Below are 27,541 nucleotides of genomic sequence, written 5' to 3'. Positions count from 1 at the left end.
AAGTCCACACAGTTAAACAACTGAGGAAATCTAGACAACGTAGATGCAAGTCTGAACCGGCAAGTATGTACCAAGCTATCATGCCATATTATAATGTTTAATTTTGGGAAAATATTCAGAATATTTAGAACAGTGGTTCAAAAACTTTTTCAGCATGCGGCCCCCCTTGTGTACGGCAAATTCCTTCATGCCCCCTCCCCCCAAAGAAAATTTATGACAAAAAAACAGTTATAAAACTTAAAATTTTAATTAAACAAAACATATTAAATTATACAAAGTAGTGCTGTTGGTTAGTAGCCTTATTTTTTAGGTTTAATTACACAGAATTCATGATAAATTAATGTATTTTATAAAATGTCATAAAACTGGGGCCACCCTGGCACCATCTTGCAGCCCCCCTGGGGGCCCCGGCCCCCAGTTTGAGAACCACTGATTTAGAAAATCTTTAAGAGTAGGAAACAGGTTTATTTCATGGTGGTAAACTTTCTGTAAACATAGAATATGTCAACTAGATTGGCAGTTACATGTTAGATTTTAACCAAAGCACTTTAAAAACATAAAATGATGTTCAATAAAAAAGGATCCAAATGCCATATATATGCAATATAATTATTTTAGGCAATTTAAAATTCACTTGGGTTTATGGGGCTTCTATTTCTTGAGTGCAGTGGGTTTCCTCACTTTCTTTAGGTGATGGTTGTTACTTTGCTTGAGGCTTCTTCTGTTTTGTAGTGTTTTTCTTGGATGCAGGGGGCCTTTTCTATTTCTTGAGTGTGGGAAGTTTCTTTTCTGTTTCTTTGTGGGTGCTTTTTTCTATTTCTTCGGTGCCGGACGCTTCTTCTGTTTCTTGGTTGCCGGAGGCTTCTTGGGTTTTCTGGGTGCGGGAGGCTTCTTTTGTTTTTTGGGTGCAGGAGGCTTCTTGGGTTTTTTGGGTGCGGGAGGCTTCTTCTGTTTTTTGGGTGCAGGAGGCTTCTTGGGTTTTTTGGGTGCGGGAGGCTTCTTTTGTTTTTTGGGTACAGGGGGCTTTTCTGTCTTGGGTGCGATGTGCTTCTTCTCTTTCTTGGGTGCAGGGGGCTTTTCTGTCTTGGGTGCAAGGGGCTTCTTCTCTTTCTTGGGTACAAGGGGGTTCTTCTCTTTCTTGGGTGCAAAGGGCTTCTTCTCTTTCTTGGGTGCGGGCAATTTCTTCTCTTTCTTGGGTGCAATGGGCTTCCTCTCTTTCTTGGGTGCGGGGAGCTTTTTCACTTTCTTGGGTGCAGGGGACTGCTCTTGATTTAAGGAGCACATTTTCTTCTAGAACCAGCAACAAAACACAAATTTTATTTACATTATTTGGTGTACACGTATTTGAGTATATTATGTCACAATTTTGTACAATTATTTATTTCATTATTCATTCATGCTTTCTTGTCATCCATAAAATAATAAAAACATTATTAAAGTAAACTAAAAATAGTTTTCTAGTTTACATATGTAAAATCCTACCTCTTCAATGTGTATGTTGGTGGTCACATTGTATTGTGTTGCTGGTTGTGGTGGTGCCATCATAGTGTCATTGTTATAGTTAGGTTCAAATTGTTGTTTATTCTCAGTATTAGGTTCTTAGGCAAAGAAAACACATAAACTGAATTAAATTATGGCATAGTGACATGTTTTATTGATACGTATACATAAGTATGCTTTCACTAAAACTAATGGTAAAAATGGAATTGACCAGGCAGGAGTAAATTAAAAATGAACTTTAACCAGAAATGGAGTTAATAATCCCAGTATAAATACTAACCGTAAAGAACAGTCACCTTTAGCATAAAAGTTTAGTAGGCTACTTCATCAGATCCTGTCAGTCCATGTCTTTGAGATCATGTACAGTATTCATTCATGCTTATTTGTACACCTTATAGTAGGCCTAATGTGTTAACTATTGATACAATTGACAAGAGAGTGTACTCACTTATTTTTTTGGCTTGTCTTTCGGATTTGGTATCAGAAAGCTTGCGTTTCCTAGTAACACCACCTGTAATAAACAACCATAGGACAGGTTGTAGACTGCACTCTCTGTATCGAGTACTGAGCTCATATAAAATTTACCAATTTATACCTAATGTAGAATCTCTTACCCAGCTCTTTGAAGAGGTATGGTTCATGTATACTCAGTGCATCATAAAAGGCTTTAATAACTTCAACTCCTTTATTGCACACTGCTGTCATAAGCGTCCTCATTTTCTCTCGGTTTGTCTCTTCTGCTCTGATCTTTGAGTAAGTTTCTTCATGTATCATGTTCTTACTTTTTAAATCATCTGCCAGTGGCATTACTGATGTGACCCCTGCAACAAGCTCATTAAATTTTCCCTTCAGAAACTGAGCCTCTGGAAATAAATTGTAGAACAATGAGTCTTACTAACTGTGTTTATTGATTACAATTACAAATTTGTACGTATATACAAATGTTAATAGAGTTTTTGAAATCACTATTGGTGATTACATATCAGCAATTGTGTACACATAAAGTTCATTTAGCACCAAATAAAATCGCGAACACAAATTACTGAGTTCAGGTCTTAGTCTCTACTGAAATGTGATGGGCGCTCCAGGACAGGGTTGACAAGAGCTGATCCATCAACCTACAGTATCCACTCGAAAAAGTGCTGGGTTGTTTAAAACTAAGGTTGTGTCTGTATTAGACAGAACACATTGCTAAGTTAAAATTACATAACTGCTGGGTTGTTTTAACACCTGCATTAACATGTTTTTTTAAATCTTGCAAATATTGAAACTTTTAAAAATGCTGCAACCTGAATAAGATATGCTCTACCTTTACAAGAGTCCTCCTGCTGATGCTCCTCTGGTTGGTCTTCGTTCATTTTTAAGTATGAGCTCCTTGAAATACAATAGTAGGCCTATCGTTCAGGAATGTTTCGTTCATATACTTTATCTAACATACGACGGATTTGTCTGAACAGTTTCACATAAAGATCTAAAGGATTTCCGCTTTTGAAAACGAAAGCCGTTTGAATGGTTGGGCGTGTTTACGCACAGTGATACACACAGTAGTAAAATTTAGGTTTTGCATGTGCTGTAGACCTCAACAGCAGAGCATCACATTGTCCTACTGCTGCAAAACACACACACAGATGTGCCCATTTCATACACATGGGTTCAGATCTTATACAATTATCTTTTTTACCATTTCTGTGAAAAGAAGATTATAATGTTTTTTCTCTCCCCCATAATTTATGGATGTGCTGCCATTTTGTATTTATGAACACTGCAATTAATCACAAATGTATGATACAAATTCCAGGTTTGTTTATATTCATTTAACATTTTAACAATATTTGATTTACCTTTTAGTATAAGATTTGTAACTATGGGAACTCTTTTTTTTATGTCACAAAATTAATTTACAACCATGCTGAAACTATAAGAAAAAAACTTGGACAAGACTTAATCAGACCATAAAATGTTTTGCTGTAGTTTTTATGTTTAAATTTCTGTATATTTTTCCAACTCAAACATGATTCAATAATACACACTATTTAAAAGGTCTTCTACAGTATAGTAATACGAGTAACCAATAGAGCTGGTTTATATGTTTATCTTTCTTTTTAAAAGCAATAAATTCATCATTCAGAACAGATTAGTTTGTATGAAATGTGGAACTATAAGACAACCGTTTCATTTTTTCAAATGTCACAAAATTAAAACCAAAAGGGAAAAATTATTTAGGACAAGACTGAAATGTTTTCTCATTTATTGAAGAACCTGCTTTCATGTGTCTTCTATGTAGTTGCTGTTTTAAAACAATATAATCAACTCAAAGTGTTAAATACATTCAGCTCAATCAGAACATATCAGTTCTTCATAAAGGTCGGGCTCCTCTTCCTGAAGAATGGAAATGAATTTGTCTTTGACAAGCCTACTACCTGAATCCACAACAGAACAGATCTTTCTCATGCTATCCTGACTAGTTAAATTCATATGTGTGATTTGTGAGTACAGTTCATCTTTAATTATTTTCTGTTCACGCAGTTTATCTGCAATACTCTTCACACATTTAACTCCTTGAACAAGATTTGACCAGTGGTTAAGAACAAACTGATCTGTATCAATGTCACAATGTCGCTGTGGCTCATTTTTAATTTGCCTTGGAAGTTCATTTTTCCAAATTGTTGCTTTCCACACAGTAGTGCGATCCTCTTCTCTAATAAGAGTCATTTCTACATCACCATCTCGATCCTGCTTAACCTTGAAGAAGTTTGGGTGGATGTCTCTCCGAAATGAAATACCCTCGATGGGATGTACAGAAGCATCAAGAACCTCGAGAAGATGAGGTGTTTTCATCCGAAAAGGCCTGTTAGGTCTGGGATGGCTGATCTGAAGGCTTGATTTTTCATTGTGCTCAACCTTTTCTTTTGAACAATTATCATTCAATGGAAAGAAGTAGACATGAAGTATGAGAGGACTTTTACATCGCATGTAGAGAAGAAGATCGCAGTGTTCCTCCCATTGCATTAGCCAACTTATAATCAGAGTTGTGATGGAAAATGACGGTTTGACTATTTTGGCATGAAAGCGGGTCAGCTCAACAGGATGTAAAACTACCCCTTCATCTTTTTGGCTGAGGACCTTCACAGCATCTTTGAGCGAGGGGTCAGACTCTGCTAAACAGGCATAATGAGGGAGATGTGCCTCCTTCAGTTTCCCAGAGATCACCGTCACATCAATCACAGGACCAATTCGCTCATACTGAAGTCTTTCCAGCTCTGCAATGAGGGAACGTCCGTCCAGTGTATGATACTGAAGAGTGACATCACAATCACAAACCCAGCGCATTCTGGTTTTGGTGCACTCGTAATGACCCGGCTCAGTGCTGATCCTGAACTTTGACTCTCCTTCATCTTTACAGACTGATGGATTAACCTGAACCCACTGATCAGAATCAACTATGTCAACACAAGATTCGCAGACAGGATGTGAATCGAGATTCAGTTCAGAGAATTCTAGACTCAATTCAGAAGATTCAGAGTCAGAAACCTTTAGCCTGTTGGACAGAGATAAATCAATATGAAATAATGGATATTTATAAAATTAATTACTTTTGAGATAGGGGTGACCACTAATTTACCTTTTTGAGAGGGGTTATTTTAGTTAATAAGTTCTATTTATGGTTAATTACACAAGCTGCATTTTTGATGCAGGCACTAGCAGCAAGGGCATTAAAATGAGGTCAAGCCCCATATATGGTAAAGACAATGACAGTGGAAACAGCTAGATAGTCATTCCAGTGGGTTTAATGTTCACTACTATTGGAATTTATTTGGCAAATGCGTTTCTATCTACCATTATTCCCATTTAGTCTTTTTCGCATATGTAAAAAAACACTTCAAGTGAGCGTAAAAACATGTTTGCGAATTAAGGGATTTTTTTAGAAACTTGGCATTTCCATCACTCGTTTTTGATGCGATAATTCAAAATGCAAAATCATGGTGATGGACTAGTGATTGCAAGGATTATAAAAGAACCCCTCAATTTTTATTAGATATATTACACTGATATCATGCAATATACAGACACAAAATGCAGAAAGATGTTAAATGAATACTTCACTTTCATAAAAAAAACCAAGATGTTTTTATTTTTCTTTGTTCAGTCGAGAAGAAATAAAGTTTTTTTAGGAAAGCATTTCAGGATTTTATCCAATTTAATATACTTTTTTGGACCTCAAAAGTTTACATTTTCAATGCAGTTTAAAATTGCAGTTTCAACACAGCTTCAAACAGGGCTGGACTGGGACATAAATTCGGCCCTGGCATTTTGGCCCAAACCGGCCCACACTACATAGGCTGCAAAAAATAATTTTCAAGAAAAAAAATTCTTAGTATTTTTGTCTTGTTTTCAGTATCAATATCTAAAAAATATCTAAAAATTCTTAAATTAAGATGCTTTTTCTTGATGAACAAAATGACACAAGAAAATAAGTCTAGTTTTTAGACCAAAAATATCAAATTTAAGTGATTTTGTGCATAAAACAAGCAAAAAAAATCTGCCAATGGGGTAAGCAAAAAAAACCTTGAACATTTTTCTTAAACACTAAATGCAAAAAAATTCAAGAAAAATTTGCTTACCCCATTGGCAGATTTTTTTGCTTGTTTATGCACAAAATCACTTAAATTTAAAAATTTTGGTGTAAAAACTAGACTTATTTTCTTGGGTCATTTTGCTCATTAAGAAAAAGCATCTTATTTTAAGAATTTTTAGATATTTTTACTGAAAACAAGACAAAAATACTAAGATTTTTTTTCTTGAAAATCATTTTTTGCAGTGTATAATTACAAATATCACCCATCTTTGCACGCCTTTAAATATGTATAGCAATAGCAACTCCAATCCCATAAAAGCACTAAACCCAATTAATAGTGTCACAAGGTGACTTAGGGCGGAACCAAAAATGGAGAGGAGAGGTTCCGCCCGGGCAGATTTTTTTAACGCACCCTTCACTTCCTGGTCTCCCTGGCAACACAGATCACGGGCAGATGAGAAACAGGTGGGACGAATTAAGCAGGCAACTCATGATTGGAGGAGAGAAGAGGGACAAGACCCATAAAAGGTCCAAGGAAAGCCCAAACAAGCAGTTGTTGTTTCGGGCACGAGTGCCACTACTGCCTAGGGCAGACCCAAACCACACGCTCCGTCCTCGGAGGAGCCGGAGGACGCCGTTGATCCACAGAGCGCTTAAAGCGAGAGGAGAGAGTACGGCAGCCGAGAGAGGCGAAAGAGGACGGAGCTGTGAGGGAGTTAAAGGGACACTGCACCGTGCTTATTTTTCCTGTTGGTGCCTTACATTGATGAAGATACCGAAGACCTTATAGGTAGAGGAATTAAACGAATACTGACCTTGGATGAAAGAAACGAAGGAAGGAAAGACGCATCATTGTGAGTATACGATTGTGGAAAAGTGGTGTTGGTGGCTGAAAACCACTTTGTCTATGCATCTAGAGTCCTAGCAGTGTGAGATAAATCTTGGAGAGCGTGGGACGAAGAAAGTACAGCAGCTGTGAGTAACGGAGTCTTTTTATGGATGTGTTGTACATATATTTGACCTGTATATCTCTTTGAGTGTTTTTTTTGGAAGGGAGCGGGTGGCCCTACCCCTGAACCAGCGCGGTGGGTGAGCCAAAGGGTCTTTGTGCTGAAACAGCTCCAGTGACGAAAACAAACACTAGGCCAAGTTACCATCTCCATATTCTTCGTCCAGAGTGAGGTGAAGGAAGACGGGCGTCTATTGTGTGCACTGAGCGTGGTGGGTGAGTCTTGGATGTAGAAATTTTCACTTGGAGTGGTGCTGTGTAATGCTGTGTATTGCAGTGAGATTGCTGTGTCTTGTCTGACGTACCCCCGCCTCCAGTCACTCGTTCTTGAGACGACGAAGAGGAAGAACGGTTTAGAGTAAGGCCTGTATATAAATATGCTGTGAGTGTGTTCCAGTCTTAAAATCACGGAGTGGCGTCTCGAAGTATTTTCCCAGCCAAAACGCTCGGCGGATTGGAGTTTAGGAGTGGCGGTGAAGAACTGTGCTATTGACGGTGTGTGAGTATTGCCTCTATACTGCTACCTTACCTGTGCCCTTTTATCATCACAGAGTTGGAGGCGAAGGAGATCCGCCGCCCCGAGGTCTCGACGAAAGGGCGCCCCGGTCCAGTTTTCGATTGACCAATGGGTCTCGAGGAAAGGGCAGCGCTCGACCCGGTGTGCCGGCGTGACGTCCTCGCCCCTCTGTAGACCAACGAGCTCGCCGAGAGGGTTTTGGCCCCCGGCGTCACATAGGAAAACACTGTCTAGCTGACGCACCGCGCAGCCAGTTACCGTAAGTCCGCCACCCTGTTAAAATAACATATGACCTGTTAAAACTGCCAAATCAACAGGGAAGAGGAGTGTGATGTGAGAGCTGTGCAGAGAGCCATACCTACCTCGAAGCGGTAGTCAGCAGTCATCTGCGGAGAGAGAGAGAGAGCCAGCGTGAGCACTGAGATACTGAACTGTGCAGAGAGCCATACCTACCCAAAGCTGTAGTCAGCGCAGAGGTGAGAGAACCATTGGAAAATCAATTCATTGTGCCTTGTGTCCCAGCAGTCATCTGTGGAGAGAGAGAGAGAAAGAGCCAGCGTGAGCACTGAGATACTGAACTGTGCAGAGAGCCATACCTACCCAAAGCTGTAGTCAGCGCAGAGGTGAGAGAACCATTGGAAAATCGATTCATTGTGCCTTGTGTCCCAGCAGTCATCTGTGGAAAGAGAGAGAGCAAGAGCCAGCGTGAGCACTGAGATACCGAACTGTGAAGAGAGCCATACCTACCCAAAGCTGTAGTCAGCGCAGAGGTGAGAGAACCATTGGAAAATCGATTCATTGTGCCTTGTGTCCCAGCAGTCATCTGTGGAGAGAGAGAGAGAAAGAGCCAGCGTGAGCACTGAGATACTGAACTGTGCAGAGAGCCATACCTACCCAAAGCTGTAGTCAGCGCAGAGGTGAGAGAACCATTGGAAAATCGATTCATTGTGCCTTTATGTCCCAGCAGCCATCTGTGGAGAGAGAGAGAAAGAGCCAGCGTGAGCACTGAGATACCGAACTGTGAAGAGAGCCATACCTACCCAAAGCTGTAGTCAGCGCAGAGGTGAGAGAACCATTGGAAATCGATTCATTGTGCCTTGTGTCCCAGCAGTCATCTGTGGAGAGAGAGAGAGAAAGAGCCAGCGTGAGCACTGAGATACCGAACTGTGAAGAGAGCCATACCTACCCAAAGCTGTAGTCAGCGCAGAGGTGAGAGAACCATTGGAGACCGATTCATTGTGCCTTTATGTCCCAGCAGTCATCTGTGGAGAGAGAGAGAAAGAGCCAGCGTGAACGCTGAGATATCGGACTGTGAAGAGAGAGCCATACCTACCCTAAGCTGTAGTCAGCGCAGAGTCCTCTGTGGAGAGAAAGAGACAGAGTCAGCGTGACCGCAGAGATATCAAGCCGTTCAGGAAAGCCCAACGTACCAGAAGCTGTAGTCAGCGACGAGGTGAGAGAAACTATTGGAAACCGATTCACAGTGCCTTTGTGTCCCCAGTAGTTATCTGTGGAGGAGTAGAGAGAACCCGTGTGCGTGTTAAAGGAACAGTAAGGAAGGAAAACCTATACTTACCAAGAGCCGCCGTCGGTGAAGAGGTGAGAGAATCCTCGGAGATCGATCCACCGTGTCCTCGTGTCCCGGCGGTAGCCTGTGGAGAAAGAGAGAACAGGGAAGGAGAGTGAGTCGACAAGCAAGGAGCTGTGTGAGATAGGCGGTGGACCGCCTCGAGCTAGCTACAGGTACACGGATGAGAGAGTCTATACCAACACTGATTTGATTTATTCTGCCTCCAGGAAGGAAGAGGAGCGCGCCACGGGCAGAGGGAACCAGAGGCGGGAGCCCGTTCCCCGACGCAACTTTCACCCCCCTGTCACTCACTTGCTCGTGGCCCCTTGGAGGACAGATCCAGACATTAGTTTTAATTTCCCTTTCCCCAATCCCCAGAATTTTTTAAATATTTAAACAAATAAAGAATTTTTTTTTTTATACTTACCTGTTCCTCGTTGTTGTTTGGTCATTGGGTTGGTTTTGGGGACCTCCTCGAGGTGGGAATTTAGAAGGGGCGTGGCTTAACCACTAGCAGCCAGCCCCTGGCTTGTGACAGATTTTGGCGTAGTCGGCAGGGCACCTCGGGTTGAGACCAAGGTCCCCCAATGACCTACCACGTTTTTTAAAAAGTAAAATTCCCATCGACACAATATCAGTCCCCAAACAACGCGTTCTCGGGACGAGAACGGATTGGCGGGGGAGGATGTCACAAGGTGACGATCTTTCTAAGGGCGGAACTAAAGTTAGGGAAGTTTGGTTCCGCCCGGAAGGTTTCCCCACCGGGCCACATACGAAGACGGACCTTTTTACTTCCTGGTTTCCAGGGAAACGCTATCAGGGCTTTACGAGCCACAGGTGTGAAGCATCAATGAAACTAAGTGTGATTGGAGGTTGCGGAAAGAGGAAGCATTTAAATAGCTCGGTGGGAACACAAAGAGACAAGCGATTGACACGAGAGCGATGTACACGGGGAGCGATTGACACGGGGGAAGCTCCTTTGCCAAAGGCAAACAAAGACACGCACCTTTTGAAGAGCCCGAAGGCTCTGTTGATCCGGGGATCGCTGAAGCGACTGGAAAGAGGACCGAGCCACAGGAGGCGAAAGGAAGGCAGGCGTGGATCTTTAAAAAGGAGCACCCCGAAGTCGTCGGTCGTTATCACTGTTGTTGGTGTGCGCCGTAGCGCTGAGTTGAGCTCACCTGGTACGCCATTCGGATCGTTGGACTTGCTCTCTCTCTCCTTTTGCATCATTGGATTACTGTTGATGGAGATATTGAAGACCTTATGGGTTGGAAAGTAAACGGATACTGACCTTGGATGAACGAAGCAAAGGAAGAAGGAACGTGCCATCGTGAGTACCCATTTGTGCAAAGGTGGTGTTGACGTCTGGAGAACCGTTCATTTGTGTAGCTGGAGCTATCGTAAGAAGAAGTCAACCTAGGGAAGCGGGAGACAAAGCAAGCACCACAGTTGTGAGTAACAGAATCCATTTGTTGGAAATAAATTGCATTGTACTTGACCTGGATATCTTTTGAGTGTTTCCCAGCGAGAGCGGGTGGCCCTGCCCCTGAGTCAGCGCGGCGGGTGAGCCACGGGATCTTTGTGTGAAACAGCCACAGTGACGAAAACAACCACTAGGCCGTGTTACCAACCCCACATTCTCGCCCAGAGCGAGGCGAAGGAAGACGGGCGTCTATTGTGTGCACTGAGCGTGGTGGGTGAGTCTTGGATGTAGAAATTTCACTTTGAAGTGGTGCTGTGTGTATTGCAGTGAGATTGCTGTGTCTTGTCAGACGTATCCCGCCTCCAGTCACTCGCCCGGGGCGCTGAAGAGGAAAGCGGTTCTAGAATAACCCTGTGTACGATTATGCTGTGAGTGTGTTTCAGCCTTAGAGATCACGGAGTAGTTCCTGAAGTATTTTCGTAGCCAAATGCTTGGCGGACTTGTGTTGGGAGTGGCGGTGAAGATCTGTACGACTGGCGGTGTGAGTATTACCAGTTTCATTGCTACTTTACCTGTGTGCTGTTTATCATCACAGAGTTAGAGGCGAAGGAGATCCGCTGCCCCGAGGTCTCTACGAAAGGGCGCCCCGGTCCGGTTTTCGATTGCCAACGGGCGTCGAGGAAAGGGCAGCGCTCGACCCGGTGTGACGGCGTGACACTCTCGCCCCTCTGTCGGACCAACGAGCTAGCCGAGAGGGTTTGGTACCCGGCGCTATCTTGGAAACCACTGCCGGTCGATGCAGTGTGCCTGACAGTTATCGTAAGTCCGCCACCCCGAGAAGTATAGCATAACCTGTTCAGTCTGTCAATCAACAGGGAAAAGGAGTGGGCTGAGAGAGCTGCGAAGAGAAACCATACGTACCAGAAGCTGTAATCAGCGAAGAGGTGAGAGAACTAACTGAGAACGATTCACTGTGCCTTTGTGTCCCAGCTGTCGTCTGTGGAGGAAGAGAGAGAAAACAAGCGTGAGCTCTAAGGAGACCCGTTGTGAAGGAGAACCATACGTACCAGAAGCTGTAATCAGCGAAGAGGTGAGAGAACTAACTGAGAACGATTCACTGTGCCTTTGTGTCCCAGCTGTCGTCTGTGGAGGAAGAGAGAGAGAGCCAGCGTGAACCCTGAGAAACCGAGCTGTGAAGAGAGCCTAGAGGGGCCGTTATTTTAAGTTCCCCTTTTTTTTTTCCTGCCCTATTTATTATTTTTAAGTAAATTAAATAAAATACATTTTAATTTATGCCTATCTTGTGTGTCTGGTCATTGGGGTGGCTTTGGGAATCTCCTCGAGGTGGAAAAAGGGGCGTGACCTTATTTACCACCCCGACTTGTGACAGTTACAATTAGTGCTGCACAATTAATCGCATCGCAATCGCAATGTCAGCCTGTGCGATTATATGACAGCAAAATGTTGCAATTATATTAAATAAATAAATGTGTGGACTTAACACAAACTTTCTGATAACAGTTTGATAATTTTCCTTGCTGTTTAAAAAAAGAAAGAAAAACGAACAAAAAAGGCAGTGCACGTGTGGCATGCACGTGTGTGGTGTGCGTCGTCACTTATACCAGAGCGAAGATGGATGCAGAGGAGGTTGACAGTGATCTGGTAGCTTAAAAAAACCTCTATGTTTGTTGTATGGTGGTATTTTGGATTTAGGATTACTGACACATCACGCTACTGGCTACATCACGTGGCAATACGAAAACATTTCTAGTTTTACAAATACACATTTTAGCTAAACTGTGTTTGGATTTTCCTTAAAACCCATCAAGTTGACTCATGATACTATTTAGTATAATCGCAATCGCACATCGCAATATTAGCATCAATAACCGCAATGGGAAAAATTACCCAAATCGTGCAGCCCTAGTTACAATAAACATATATTTTTCTGTAAGCAGATCTCCTGGATTGTTTGATTTTGCTTGAAGAGAAATGATACGTTTTGAAAGACAATCAACGAAAAATCTACGAATCAGATACCCTCTCGTAGTCACAGAGCAAAGAGTGCAATTATTTTATTGCAGCTTTATCACCATAATTTTGTGTTTTTGAGTTTATCAAGGGGTATCTATCTAAACTTGTGTTTTGAAAGCAGTTCCGCTTACCGCAGGCACTACACTCACTTCACCCGCGTCTCTCTCCCTAATCGCTGACACTTTGCGTGCTGGTGCTGCCAGTGCCACCACCGCCACCATCATCACCTGCTGTGTTATTTTAACACATTTTGCAGCGTCTGCCTGAATAGCCTGTTTATTTTTGTCGCACAGTTTTTCTGCGCCTCCCTTGCGTTTTTCTCCATCTCTCTCTCTCTCTCTATTTTGACACGTGAACTGACCGACAATGCACGCTCGCTTGCACAGAGACGAAAGCGGTGATTGGGCCAGCTTAATGTCAATCAAAAATAACCAATGGGCTGCTGCTGAGTGGGCCGGTCTATCTAGGAAAAGAAGGACGATGACTGGGCTGGGCAGTCATTGGGCCAGCTTAATGTCATTAAAAAAAAAAAAAACAATGGGCTGCTGCTTAAATGTCAGTGGGCCGGTCTGTCTAGAAAAAAAAGACGCTAACTGGGCTGCTCAGACAAAGATAGTATGAGATGTAGCGGCCCAAAAAGTACGTCGGCCCACCGGGAAACTGCCCGGTGTGCCAGATGGCCAGTCCGCCCCTGGCTTCAAAGAGCTCTAATTAATCCCAAACAAGGCATAAGGGTCTTACCGGTATCTAGCAAAACAATAGTCATTTTCGGCAAGAAAAATAAAAAGTATGCACTTTTTAACCACAAGTTTTCATCTTGCACTAGCTGTGTGACGCGCCAGCGCGACCTGACGTATTAAGTAATCACATCAAAAGGTCAAGTTTAGCGCCACATTGCTTAAATAGCAAATGCATTTGCGCCCATTTTTGCGCCCATGGGCGTTCTGATCGTGTGTTCAGGCGCATTGTTGGCACGTTGCTATTTTGAGGCAACTAAAATAGACTACGCCATTGACCAAGTAAAACCTGGTCTAAAGTCTATGGCGCAATAGTGTTTTTTGTTATTTAAAGAGCGCATTAGTAATATGCTTATGCGCCTATAAAAGTAACGACAACGCGGTTTTGCTTATCACACACATGGATGCGCAGCAGTACAAAAAAACTTTTAAATATGAAAAAGTAAAGCATTCAAATGTAAAAGATTATTAATAAATCTCTTGGACATTAATGAGGACCAATTATGAGATGTTAGAAGGGGTAAAGAGCAGCTTCATCTGCAGCCTGGTAAGTAAATAAATGCTTTGCTTTAAACAAATGCGCTGTCCGGGTGCTGAAACTGCTCTACGCACATTTGTACATTTTTAGAGTACAAACCTTTTCTTACATACTTGTAAATAATTTTTTGATGATATTGGATAGCCATAAATTTAAAGCAATTAAAAGCCTGCTATTTTTATTTCCATAACTTAAAGAAAACGCGTTTTAAAGGTTTTAATCTAACAAATAACAATTTCAATACAAGTGAAAAACAACACAATTATTTAACATTAATCTGGTCTTCTTCCTCCGCTTAGTTTTTCAGTTTACAAAGTCCGTCATCTAAATAAGGATTAGACATAGTGCCAGCGCAACTGTCTTTTAAAGGGGATGAGAGCTGAGACTCTCATTGGTTTATTAACTGCATTGGAACTGTGAACTGTTGGGGTCCAATAAAGTCTATTGAGAAAAAATCTCAACTGATTAAATAAAGACATAAACAACTTGGATGACATGGGAGTAAGTCAATTATCAGGATTTTCTTATAAAAGTGGAATATTCCTTTGATTCCAGTGTATATAATAAAACATGCAAAAAACAAAAAAAATGATCTTACGCTTTCAGTTCTTCCAGAACATTTGGTTTAAAGTGAATCTTAACTTCTTCATTACAGCTGTGACTCCACGTCAAATGCCAATTCTCAGTGCACGGTTTAGTGGGTTTATTGCACTTTCTCCTTTGAACAGAAACCAGAAATGCAAAACACGTCAGATCAAAAAACAGCAATCATAATTTGAAGAAATTTGGGCTTTTGTTCAGCAATAAGGTCACCACAACCAGTTTGTGTAACCAAATTTTTAACCTACATTCTAGCTTGTTTTAAAACAACTTTCATGCAAAAACAATTATTTTTAACCAGTTATTTAATTTAATTCATTATTTATTTAATTTAATTCATTTACATTAAGCATTTTTTCAGCCATAAAAATATTTAGCATTTTTATGCAGCATAATTTTTATCATTTCCAGATTAGGATTCTCATTTGTTTGTAAAACTGATGCTTTCTTAGAATCAAAATGTAGTTCAGTTTCTTTTTTTGCATTCTAACTAGTATTATTTGCGATGTTTCTAGTTGGATCTTTAGTGTTTTGTAACTCCTTACTATGTCTTGTCCAAAAAAGTGGATTTTTGCGGGGATTAGTGAAATTACTAAACCTAATCATAAGAGCCTGATCAAAAATGCTCATTAACAAGAAAACATGTCAGTTGTACTCAAGACTCCTCAAATGTTAAATAAAATGTATGGCTATTGAGCTGTACGCACCCTTCAATAGTCACAGTGCAGTGTGGATCTGTCAGTGATTCTTGTAGTAAAGTGAGTCCCGCTTCCAGCACCAAACCTGTGACACTGATACTATACAAACACAAAAAAATCTATTTAATTTACTGCTTCTACCATATTCTCTTAACATTGACTAAAAAACCAGGCATTTTTTGTCTCAAGTCTTACCAGATGTCCTTCAGACTGCTACAGGTTTGGATGATTGAGAGAATCCTGAGAGACCAGGTTTTATTCAGACAGAGTATCATCAGCTCCAACGTCTTTAAACCACAAAGAGAGAGCAGGACAGAGAACAGAGCATCTACATGCTCATTACATTCCTGTGAACTGAAGGATACTGATTAAAAAGAAACAAATATAACCGAAAAACCATTAAATGTCAGTGGGAATTTTTAATTACTTTTGTTGATATTGAGAAAGTTTTTGGAATCTCTGGAAGATGATTATCCAGTCAGAGCTGCTTATCGCTGAGTGTGGACAAGTGAAACAGACTCTTGAGAGAGATGCAAACCTCCAATTGTACTTCACATCCAGTCTAAAATATGCAGGTTACATATAAAAAGTTCAGATACAAAAGTCGCTAAATGCTTTGTTGCTTCAGGTGTTGATATGTTTGGGGCTTTGCGTGGTGCCACATTACCACCTTGGGTGTATATTATTTTCTTAAAATTCAATGGCCCGTCATCAATTATTCCTTATGCTTAGTGTGCCATATAAATACTGAAAACACAAAATATTAAAATCAATACCTCATTTCTCCATTCAAAATGGACACACTGGGAGTTGAGAAGAGAGTGTTATGTTTTTCACTTTCTTCTACAATACTGGCAAATAAAAGAAACAAAGATAAGAAATAACATGTCAAATATAATTGTTGATCCACAGACTGCTCACAGACAAAACATAGCAATGTGTGTGAATTACTTTAGTTCTCTCAAGGTTTTCGATTCACTGAGTGCTTTGATAAAATCTCCAATTTCAGACAGGTGATCCATCGTCAACCTTGAGTCAAAAATAAACATTAACCATCGAACTGAACCTTTGATTATTTTAAGTAATAAAAATTATATAAACACTCTCACAGACACTGTGACTCTCGCACACGTACAGACCTCGGACTCTTGCACACATACTGACCTCTGACTCTCGCACACGTACAGACCTCGCACTCTCGCACACGTACAGACCACGGACTCTCGCACAAGTACTGACCTCTGACTCTCGCACACGTACAGACCTCGCACTCTCGCACACGTACAGGCCACGGACTCTCGCACAAGTACTGACCCTGGAGTCTCGCACACATACTGACCTCGGACTCTCGCACACATACTGACCTCTGACTCTCGCACACGTACAGACCTCGCACTCTCGCACACGTACAGACCACAGACTCTCGCACACGTACAGACCATGGACTCTCGCACACGTACAGACCACAGACTCTCGCTCAAGTACTGACCCTGAACTCTCGCACACGTACAGACCACAGACTCTCGCACACGTACTGACCCTGAACTCTCGCACACGTACAGACCTCGGACTCTCTCACATGTTCAAAACTGATTCTCTGTCACACATACAGACCTCATACTCTTGCACACGTACAGACCACGGACTCTCGCACACGTACTGACCCTGAACTCTCGCACGCGTACAGACCTCGCACTCTCGCACACGTACAGACCACGGACTCTAGCACACGTACTGACCCTGAACTCTCGCAAACGTACAGACCACGGACTCTCGCACAAGTACTGACCCTGGAGTCTCGCACACATACTGACCTCGGACTCTTGCACACGTACAGACCTCGGACTCTCGCACACGTACAGACCTCGGACTCTTGCACACATACTGACCTCTGACTCTCGCACACGTACAGACCACGGACTCTCGCACACGTACAGACCACGGACTCTCGCACAAGTACTGACCTCTGACTCTCGCACACGTACAGACCACGGACTCTCGCACACGTACAGACCACGGACTCTCGCACAAGTACTGACCCTGGAGTCTCGCACACATACTGACCTCGGACTCTCGCACACGTACAGACCTCGGACTCTCGCACACGTACAGACCTCAGACTCTTGCACACGTATAGACCTCCGACTCTCGCACACGTACAGACCTCAGACTCTCTCACATGTTCAGAACTGATACTCTGTCACACATACAGACCTCATACTCTCTCACACGTACAGACCTCGCACTCTCGCACACGTACAGGCCACGGACTCTCGCACAAGTACTGACCCTGGAGTCTCGCACACATACTGACCTCGGACTCTTGCACACGTACAGACCTCGGACTCTCGCACACCTACAGACCTCGGACTCTTGCACACATACTGACCTCTGACTCTCGCACACGTACAGACCACGGACTCTCGCACACGTACAGACCACGGACTCTCGCACAAGTACTGACCTCTGACTCTCGCACACGTACAGACCACGGACTCTCGCACACGTACAGACCACGGACTCTCGCACAAGTACTGACACTGGAGTCTCGCACACATACTGACCTCGGACTCTCGCACACGTACAGACCTCGGACTCTCGCACACGTACAGACCTCAGACTCTTGCACACGTATAGACCTCCGACTCTCGCACACGTACAGACCTCAGACTCTCTCACATGTTCAGAACTGATACTCTGTCACACATACAGACCTCATACTCTCTCACACGTACAGACCTCGCACTCTCGCACACGTACAGGCCACGGACTCTCGCACAAGTACTGACCCTGGAGTCTCGCACACATACTGACCTCTGACTCTCGCACACGTACAGACCTCGCACTCTCGCACACGTACAGACCACGGACTCTCGCACACGTACAGACCATGGACTCTCACACACGTACAGACCACAGACTCTCGCACAAGTACTAACCCTGAACTCTCGCACACGTACAGACCACGGACTCTCGCACACGTACTGACCCTAAACTCTCGCACACGTACAGACCTCGGACTCTCTCACATGTTCAAAACTGATTCTCTGTCACACATACAGACCTCATACTCTTGCACACGTACAGACCACGGACTCTCGCACACGTACTGACCCTGAACTCTCGCACGCGTACAGACCTCGCACTCTCGCACACGTACAGACCACGGACTCTAGCACACGTACTGACCCTGAACTCTCGCAAACGTACAGACCACGGACTCTCGCACAAGTACTGCCCCTGGAGTCTCGCACACATACTGACCTCGGACTCTTGCACACGTACAGACCTCGGACTCTCGCACACGTACAGACCTCGGACTCTTGCACACATACTGACCTCTGACTCTCGCACACGTACAGACCACAGACTCTCGCACACGTACTGACCCTGAACTCTCGCACACGTACAGACCTCGGACTCTCTCACATGTTCAAAACTGATTCTCTGTCACACATACAGACCTCATACTCTTGCACACGTACAGACCACGGACTCTCGCACACGTACTGACCCTGAACTCTCGCACGCGTACAGACCTCGCACTCTCGCACACGTACAGACCACGGACTCTAGCACACGTACTGACCCTGAACTCTCGCAAACGTACAGACCACGGATTCTCGCACAAGTACTGACCCTGGAGTCTCGCACACATACTGACCTCGGACTCTTGCACACGTACAGACCTCGGACTCTCGCACACGTACAGACCTCGGACTCTTGCACACATACTGACCTCTGACTCTCGCACACGTACAGACCACGGACTCTCGCACACGTACAGACCACGGAGTCTCGCACAAGTACTGACCTCTGACTCTCGCACACTTACAGACCACGGACTCTCGCACACGTACAGACCACGGACTCTCGCACAAGTACTGACCCTGGAGTCTCGCACACATACTGACCTCGGACTCTCGCACACGTACAGACCTCGGACTCTCGCACACATACAGACCTCAGACTCTTGCACACGTATAGACCTCCGACTCTCGCACACGTTCAGACCTCAGACTCTCTCACATGTTCAGAACTGATACTCTGTCACACATACAGACCTCATACTCTCTCACACGTACAGACCTCAGACTCTCTCACACGTTCTGACCTCATACTCTCACACATGTACTGACCTCATACTCTCACACACACAGAGTGCTGGCTGAAGAATCCGGAGTTTGTCAGCTGTTAAATCACAGTGTGTGATGTTCAGTTCTGTGATCTGTGTACAACACTGAAGACAGTACAACAGCACCCAACAGTCAGTCACCTTCAGGGATGTGTAAGAGAAGTTCATGGATCTGTAAGCCTCCAGAGCCTTCCTTACAAACTCATCATCATGGAGCTCAAAGAGACAGCGGAGTGCAAATATCCTTGTAAGATGCAGATTTTTCCTTAGAACATGAAGGATTATGTTCTTTAGGTCTTCTCTTACGGACTGAGGAAAAGTCAAGTTAGGTTGAAAGAGCTCTAAAGAGCTGCTCATCTGATTATTTGAGAGACCACAGAGGAACAGTATAGCTGGATAAAATAATTCATCTCTCTCAAAAAAGGGGTGATGTTTCTTGTCTGCTTCATTAATTAGGATATAATGAAGAGCACAAAAGAGCTCCTGAAAGCAAAGGTGCATAAATTTAAAGACCAACATTTTATGGACACCTTCTTTGTTCAAAAGTTCTTTGTGCAGAAACAAACTACCATCAACATCTAATCCTGTTTCAGACATAGTCCTTTCATCAAACAGAGCTTCCTGATTCAACATGCATTTCTCTGCCAGCTGACCGTATTTTTTCAGCAGTTTGGGAACAAACTGTTTCTCACAATGATGCTCCACTAGAACAGACACAAAGTGTGCATATATGGAGGTGGTCGTCTCTAGTTCTCCCATCACATTCTCACCATTTGGTAAATATTTCAGACAGAAACAAACAATCCAACACATCAAAGGTACCGAGCAGGCAATCTGAAGGTATTCATTTGCCTTCACACACTCATATGCTTTCTTGAAGAGTGACTCATCCTGAAAAATCTTCCTGAAGTACTCTTCCACCCCGCTTTCAGAGAAGCCCATGATTTCAATGAAACGCTGTGGTCCCTTGAGGAGATTCTTTACTGTATGAGTAGCTGCAGTTCTAGTGGTGACCAGAAGGAAGGAAGTGGGCAGGATGTGTCCATTCAGAAGGTTTCTAAGAATTTCCACAGGTGGGGCTCTTTGATATGGATCAGCAGGTTGTGATCTATCTCTAATGTGTGGATGAAACATAAGCTCATCAAGCCCATCAATAAGGAGCAAGCTCTGTGTTGAGCACTGTAACATCTGTGAGATCTGATCTGACGTTAAACCACAACTCCAGCTTAAGAGCTCAGTCAGGCTCATATCCTCAGAAACACACTTCAGCTCTTCACACTTTAGAAGAAAGACAACGCCAAAAAAATAATGGTAAAATTTTCCAGATGCCCAGTCCAACATGATCTTCTTCAACATGAAGGATTTTCCACTTCCAGAGTCTCCACTGAGAATCACAGTTTTTGGTATTTCTTCATCATTGAATGACCAATGACTAGACATTGACTGATCATGACTGAAGAGGTTGTTCATCCTAATGTTGTGATTCTTAAAAACCTGAGGTAATGGCTTTGTTCTAAAGTAATCAGACATCATGTGTTTGTAAAAGTATATCCTACTCCGCTCTGTACTCCTTTGAATGATCACTGGTTCAACATAACGTTTGACCAGTAGCACACGTTCATCACGTAAAGGGTCACACTCTGTCACATATTGGCAGTTAAAATTGATAGACTTCTTATACTGTAGAATCACAGATTTTTGATCTACAGAAAACAGAAAACATATAGTCAATTTAAACAATATGGCAAATATGGTTTGCAAACAGATATGAACAGTGTCTAGTTTTGGGAAAGTTATCATTTGTACTTTGAAGGAAGAAAATTAACAAATTGGTTAACTTTTACATAACTGATGGTGCTTTTTTAATATAATATTTTTTTTACATTTTTTACTCCAAGGTGGCAATGTTGTTTAAATATTTGACTATGTCAATATTGAGTACTAAAGTCCCCTATGAAAAAGGGACAATGCAACGCTCAACATATGGCTGCTCTGAAGTCCCACTTTCCAGTTAAATGAACCATTGTTGGCATGTTAAAGAGTGCATTTCAGGCAGAATGTAAAAAGCGTTAATGTAAAGTTTGAGAAGAATCATGTTTGATATAATGTTATGATATAAATCCAAAAAAAAATTAATTATGAACTTGAAAATGAGCATAATATGGGTTGTTTAAGTACAAATACATTAAAGGAACTCATCATCAATGCAAACAAATTACTATGAATACATGAATTACTATGAAAGCACAAAGCATTCCTTGTTATTTTTCAAATCTGCCAATGTTGTAGTAATTAGATAAAGCCATCATAAATCTGAACTTACTGACAGTCAGGTTATGGTGTAAGTGGTATCCTCTTCTTTTTTTTTCAGTAAACCTTCTCAAATCAGCAGGTCCTAAAGAGAGAGAGAGATTACTATTTCACAGACAGTATGACAAGAATAGCCATTAATGCATTCTATATTTTATGTCAGGTTATATTACTGTAGCTGTGTATGTGTATTCATAAAAGTACATGCAAACTTGATAGTGTGTAACAAAGTTTTTTAATCAACACAAATGTTGAACACAAACTTTTAATCAACACAAATGAAACCACAAAGAAGACAAAAAGTCAACTTTAATCCTAAATAGGGGAACTGCATGAGAACAGGACGTGACCTGTATTATTGCCATTGCAAAGCCATTGTGAATTAAACTTACGGTTTTACTATTAAGGTTTAAGAGCAGAATGGGCACACAGCAAAATCCCCAGTTTTAAATTAATACTGCTCAGTGTTTATATAGGTCCACACTACAGTATGTTAAAGGCGTCATATTATGAGATTTTTAATGAGAAATTGTGCCAGAGAAATGTGATTTGATCAGGGATAATAAATAGGTTTTTAACTCAAGACCTCCAATGATGGATACAGATTTATATGTATGCCATTGTGAATCTATACTTACTGTCAATGGATATGTCCAGCTCTTCTAACATTGCACATATTGAAGAGCTCTGATTTTTTGAAGAAGCTTCAGAATCTAATAAAAAGAGGAAATGCTATTTGCAAGTCTGGTTAGATAGCTACTGCATGTTATTAGCTCTGTACTTGAACAATAACAATAAAGTTACATTTAATCAAATCTCATGTGATTTACACAGTGGATTATGGTGTTGTTTGAACTTTTAAAAATGAATAAATCAGGATCACATTAGACATGGCTGAGAACTGGACATATCATTAGACATATGCAAAACGACAATTAGGAGCCATTGTGAATTAATACTTACAGCTAAGGCTTGTAGACCGCCTACTTTGTCTCATTACACGTGATAAAGAAGTCCTACCAGCATCTAAGAAAGAGAGTAAATTGTTATTTGCACTTCTGATTAGACGATAACTGCATTTCATTAACTCTGTACTTGTACTAATAACAATAAAGTGCACCTATTTCATTGCTAAAAAACAAAGTTATTATTTGGTATAATACAATGTGTCAGCGTGGTTTATGGTTAAAAACACATTATTTTCCACATACCATACATTTTTGTAGCAGATTTCACTCTCTTCCTTAAACGGACTGATTTGAAACGTTCTGTGTTTCTGATTGGCCAGCTAATCTGTACGTTGTCATTGGCCTGAACACCTCTGACGTCAGCCGGAAATGTGACGCTCCTTACCATGTTTGAAAGATTCGCTCACAATGCAATGCTAACAGGAGTTAACTTACAGGCTGTGAGTCCAAGCAGAAGGAATTATGATAATGTCGGTATTGTCCATGTCAACCCGCCCAGGAAGTAAACGGTTGCCTACAATCAGTGTGTTTGTTGTAGTCCAAGAAAACAGATGTATAACTCGCATCATCGTTTACTTTGGGGAATGTACCTTTTGCATATCGTTAACTGTGGAGCAAGTACACAAATCATGAAGTTGAGTAAAAGTGAAGATATCCAGGGTAAAATATTACTCCAGTAAAAGTAGAAGTACTTGCTTAAGCTTTTAGCCTCAAAATGCCTCAAAATGTACTAAAGGTACAAAAGTACTGTGATTTATTATGTCATTTTTGTCACGAAACTCAAATTATGTAAAAAAAACCTTTCTTGGCTCACCAATCTATTAATAGAACTTGATATTAATCAGACACTGATGTCTATTAAAATGATCATAAGCCTAAAACCTTAAAGCCAAAAAATGTCCTTTAGCACCAAATGAAATAACAGGATTTGAGAGCAGTAAGTCTCATTTCAAGATTTATTTGTTAAATAGTTTAACAGTTTAAGTATAATAAAAACTTGAATTAAGCACTGGTTCACAGGAGTTTTCTTTTAAAATCTGGAGGTTGATGGGGCCTCTTCACTTTCAGGTTTCTTTTCCTTGATGCTCTTACACAACATTCCTTTTAATGTTGGCTACCATGCTTTCTCTGCAAACGAAAAGATTAAAAACATTAAATTAATATCTCGAAATCTCCTTTTCTTTGACAAATAAAATAAGCCTTACAGAATATAATTTCATGTGGTATAAAGTGTATATGACATTTAAAATGCATGCTCTGTGTCAATGTTTATTTTGTAATTTCTTTATATCAAATGAAAAGGTATGTAGTGACATTATTTAATTATCTACATTCCAAATTTATGTTAATAAGAAATATTTATATTTGGCAATATATTTTAGTGAATTTCCATGTATTGTTTTTAAGTAGCATACATATAATTTAAATGTTTAGTATTTATATCAAAATCCATGACGACTCTTAGTAAGAGCGGGTCCGCCAAACCATATATGGTTCGACTTCCGCCCTGAAACGAGCGACCTGAGGATCGTGGCGCTGCGGGGCTGCAGCTGGATATAGAGGGGTTGCAAGTTTACAAACATTGCAGGGTGCGCGCGCAACCAAGGGGCAGAAAGACCGATTGGTGAGCTGATCTGCTACTGCAACAACCTTAATTATTGAAGCGTTCTTTAATGTTTGTACATAAATAAGACTTGATTTTAGTTGTATCTGTTTTTCTGTCTTTATTTTTGCAGTGTTACTGTGATACATGTATGAATTATAATTTTATAATTATAATGCTAGTAACGTAATAGTCGCATCTACTGGTATGTTAACATCAGGCACCCAGCACTGACTCTGTTGGTACTATTTTCCACGCAAAAATTCCTTGGCATTTTGACTTACAGACACCGCTACTAGCATACAACACAATGCACGTCTCTTCTTTCTGCCCCTCGGTTGCGCGCGCAACCAGTTAGTGACGTCGCCGTGCAACCCGTCTATATTTCGCCTGTTTAAGCCTATTTTTGTTACAGTCTATGGTTTAATCATCATACACGTCAAAATGTAATTTATATTTTACAACAGTGTTGATAGCGATTAATTGACATTTCACAATATCAGAGCACTGAGTTTCAAATGAACTTTAGTGAAACAGTTAACTAAACAGCTAAAATAGCTCTAGCTAACTTGCTATCGCGTTGTGCAGCTTACAGGACTTTAAAGTTCATTACTGATAACGTTGTATTTTAACAACATAATGAAAATTGCTTACCTTAGATTTGAAGAAGAATTCTTGTAAAAAAAATAGCACAGATTCAAGGCAGGCAGAGAAGACACAAAAGACTCGTTCTTCTTTTCAACGACTTAAAAAAAAGTCGTAAAAACCGCCTTGGGTGTTGTGGCGAGACCGTTATTTCCTCCTTTGTTTATAGTTTCACTCTCCAAAAATACGCTGATCATGCTAGCTTGCAGCACTGACGGAGAAGTAGGAGGCTGCAGACCTTGATCGCGGTCAAGCCAGCCGTGGTTTAGATTCCGATGCGCGCCTACTGTGTTGTTTACGGTAATTTCTACCGTTTTCTAGCGTTTGAAAATGTGTTGTACACTGCTCCGGGCGTCTCGATCGCTTTCACCCTCTCTCTTTCGCTCTCTCTCTCTCTCTGTGTGCGTGTGTGTGTGTGTATCGCTCGCTCGCTTTCTCTCTCTCTCTCTCTCTCTCTCTTTTTGTGTGCGTGTGTGTTTGTGTAATGTGTGTGTTCACTACTCACTTGGATGGGTTAAATGTCACAAAATCATGTTTCACTACTTAAATTGTTTGTATTTTAACACTATTATTAAATAAAATATTTTTCCTGTAGATCACAGGTAGGCAAAAGTTGAACACTACTACAACACAGTTAACATCGGGTAAACACAACAACTCAAAATTGTACACACTTTTTCCTAATGTTTTTTTTTTAACAATTGTGTGGATTGGAAACAGTCTGAGAGTAATATTGAACACTTACTATTACTTGCAATACTTAGAGTAAAATATTCACTATGTTCACCGAACTTAACTTATGATTACAGTAATGGAGATTTTTAACAGTATTTGTCAAGGGTGTTGTTATATACAATAAACATGCAATTTTCTGTAAGCAGATGTCCTGGATAGAAATTACATTTTTACAAGTAGAAAAAAATGGACGGTCATATCATTTAGGGGGCGTCTCACACTACATACACAGTTAAAATGGACCAATATTACAGCAGCATTACTGAGAAATAAGCAATTGTCTAATTTAAATGGCTATAGAAATTGCATTTTTTACAAGTAGAAAAAATGGACGGTCATATCCTGTAAAGGCATCCTAAACTACATACACAGTTAAAATGGACCTATATTACTGCTGAGTTTTGGAGAAACAATTGATTTTCTTCTTTAAATAGCTATAGAAATGACATTTCTTACAAGTAGAAAAAATGGATGGTCATGTCCTGTAGGGGGCGTCTATACTACATACACAGTTAAAATGGACCAATATTACAGCAGCATAACTGAGAAATAAGCATTTTTTTACTTTTAATGCCTATAGAAATTGCATTTTTTACAAGTAGAAAAAATGTACGGTCATATCCTGTAGGGGGCGTCCCATACTACATACACATATAAAATGGACCTATATTACAGCATCGTTTTGGAGAAACACTTGATTTTCTTCTTTAAATAGCTATAGAAATTACATTTCTTACAAGAAGAAAAAATGGACAGTCATATCCCATTGGGGGCGTCCCATACTACATACACTGTTAAAATGGACCAATATTACTGCATAGTTTTGGAAAAACAGTTGATTTTCTTCTTTAAATAGCTATAGAAATTACATTTCTTACAAGTAGAAAAAATGGACGGTCATATCCTGTAGGGAACGTCCCATACTACATACACCAGTGTTTCCCACAGATCTGAAATTTACTTGTGGTGGTAGCTGGTGAAAAGGGTAATCATTATTATCCACCGACAAAAAATGGTCTACTATATATGTAACAAAGAACTAATAATGTGTGACACAACACAATACTTTGATTTATAAAACATTCATATTAATTTCACATTATAGTTCATTAATCTAACCACCCCAAACTTTTTTTGCCATAAACAAAGCTGACACTGTTTGTCAAAGCACCACGAAAACACTTAATGTTTTTGCACTGATATATGAAGCAATTTGATGACCCCTTTTATCAAACTCAATTATATACAATACTATGTATACTATAGCCTATATAGACAGTGCAGGTCTATAGATTATAAATGTGACTGATGTTATAATGTTAATAACTTCTATAAGATAGGCACTTTTACTGCTTCTGCTTTCTATTACTCTTTTTCCGATTAAAAAAAGCTTAATCCACTCATTATTTCAGATTTAAAAGTCTACTTGCTGTCCCGATGACAGACTTTACATTACAGCTTTGCGTTTTTTATATCCTGAGTCAGCTGGAGCTTTGCTCGTTCAGTATTAGCACTGCTTTTTGCTACAATCTCTGTGCAAACTGTTTAGATTTAAGTAAAAATATTATCTATTAATAGTAAGATTATTAAAAAATGGGATAAAGAAAATGAAGCGGCGCGTGGTCGTGACAAGAGCCAGTTGCTATCGCCATAGAAACCGGAGGCACGCTAAAACAGCACTCGAGCTTTAGCAATGAACATACACAGTTAAAATGGATCAATATTACAGCATAGTTTTGGAGAAACAGTTGATTTTCTTCTTTAAATAGCTATAAAAATGACATTTCTTACAAGTAGAAAAAATGGACGGTCATATTCTGAAGGGGGCATCCCATACTACATACACAGTTAAAATGGACCTATATTACTGCAGAATTATAACAAAATAAGTAATTTTCTTCTTTAAATGGCTATAGAAATGGCAGTTCTTACAAGTAGAA

General features: G+C 41.0%; 1 protein-coding gene across 1 annotated transcript; it reads right to left on the bottom strand.

Moving 5' to 3' along the window:
* Window positions 1-3,834: 3,834 nt before the first annotated feature.
* Window positions 3,835-25,266, bottom strand: LOC135744144 (NACHT, LRR and PYD domains-containing protein 1 homolog). Its single transcript, XM_073815052.1, has 18 exons — window positions 24,876-25,266; window positions 22,862-23,746; window positions 22,614-22,676; window positions 22,289-22,363; window positions 21,664-21,735; window positions 19,345-21,043; window positions 16,157-16,234; window positions 15,982-16,056; window positions 15,633-15,767; window positions 15,401-15,559; window positions 15,215-15,304; window positions 14,506-14,625; window positions 10,179-10,412; window positions 9,179-9,254; window positions 7,965-7,988; window positions 7,783-7,875; window positions 6,658-6,833; window positions 3,835-5,038 (listed from the first exon to the last, which is right to left on the bottom strand). The coding sequence occupies exons 2-18, from the start codon at window positions 23,004-23,006 to the stop codon at window positions 3,835-3,837; spliced, it is 4,518 nt and encodes a 1,505-aa protein (XP_073671153.1). The 5' UTR covers window positions 23,007-23,746; window positions 24,876-25,266.
* Window positions 25,267-27,541: the final 2,275 nt, after the last annotated feature.

This window comes from Paramisgurnus dabryanus, chromosome 6 (assembly GCF_030506205.2).
Source record: "Paramisgurnus dabryanus chromosome 6, PD_genome_1.1, whole genome shotgun sequence".
Classification (NCBI taxonomy): Eukaryota; Metazoa; Chordata; class Actinopteri; order Cypriniformes; family Cobitidae; genus Paramisgurnus; species Paramisgurnus dabryanus.
Note: the sequence above shows the minus strand (reverse complement) of the source record. Positions and strands in the feature narration are given on the sequence as shown.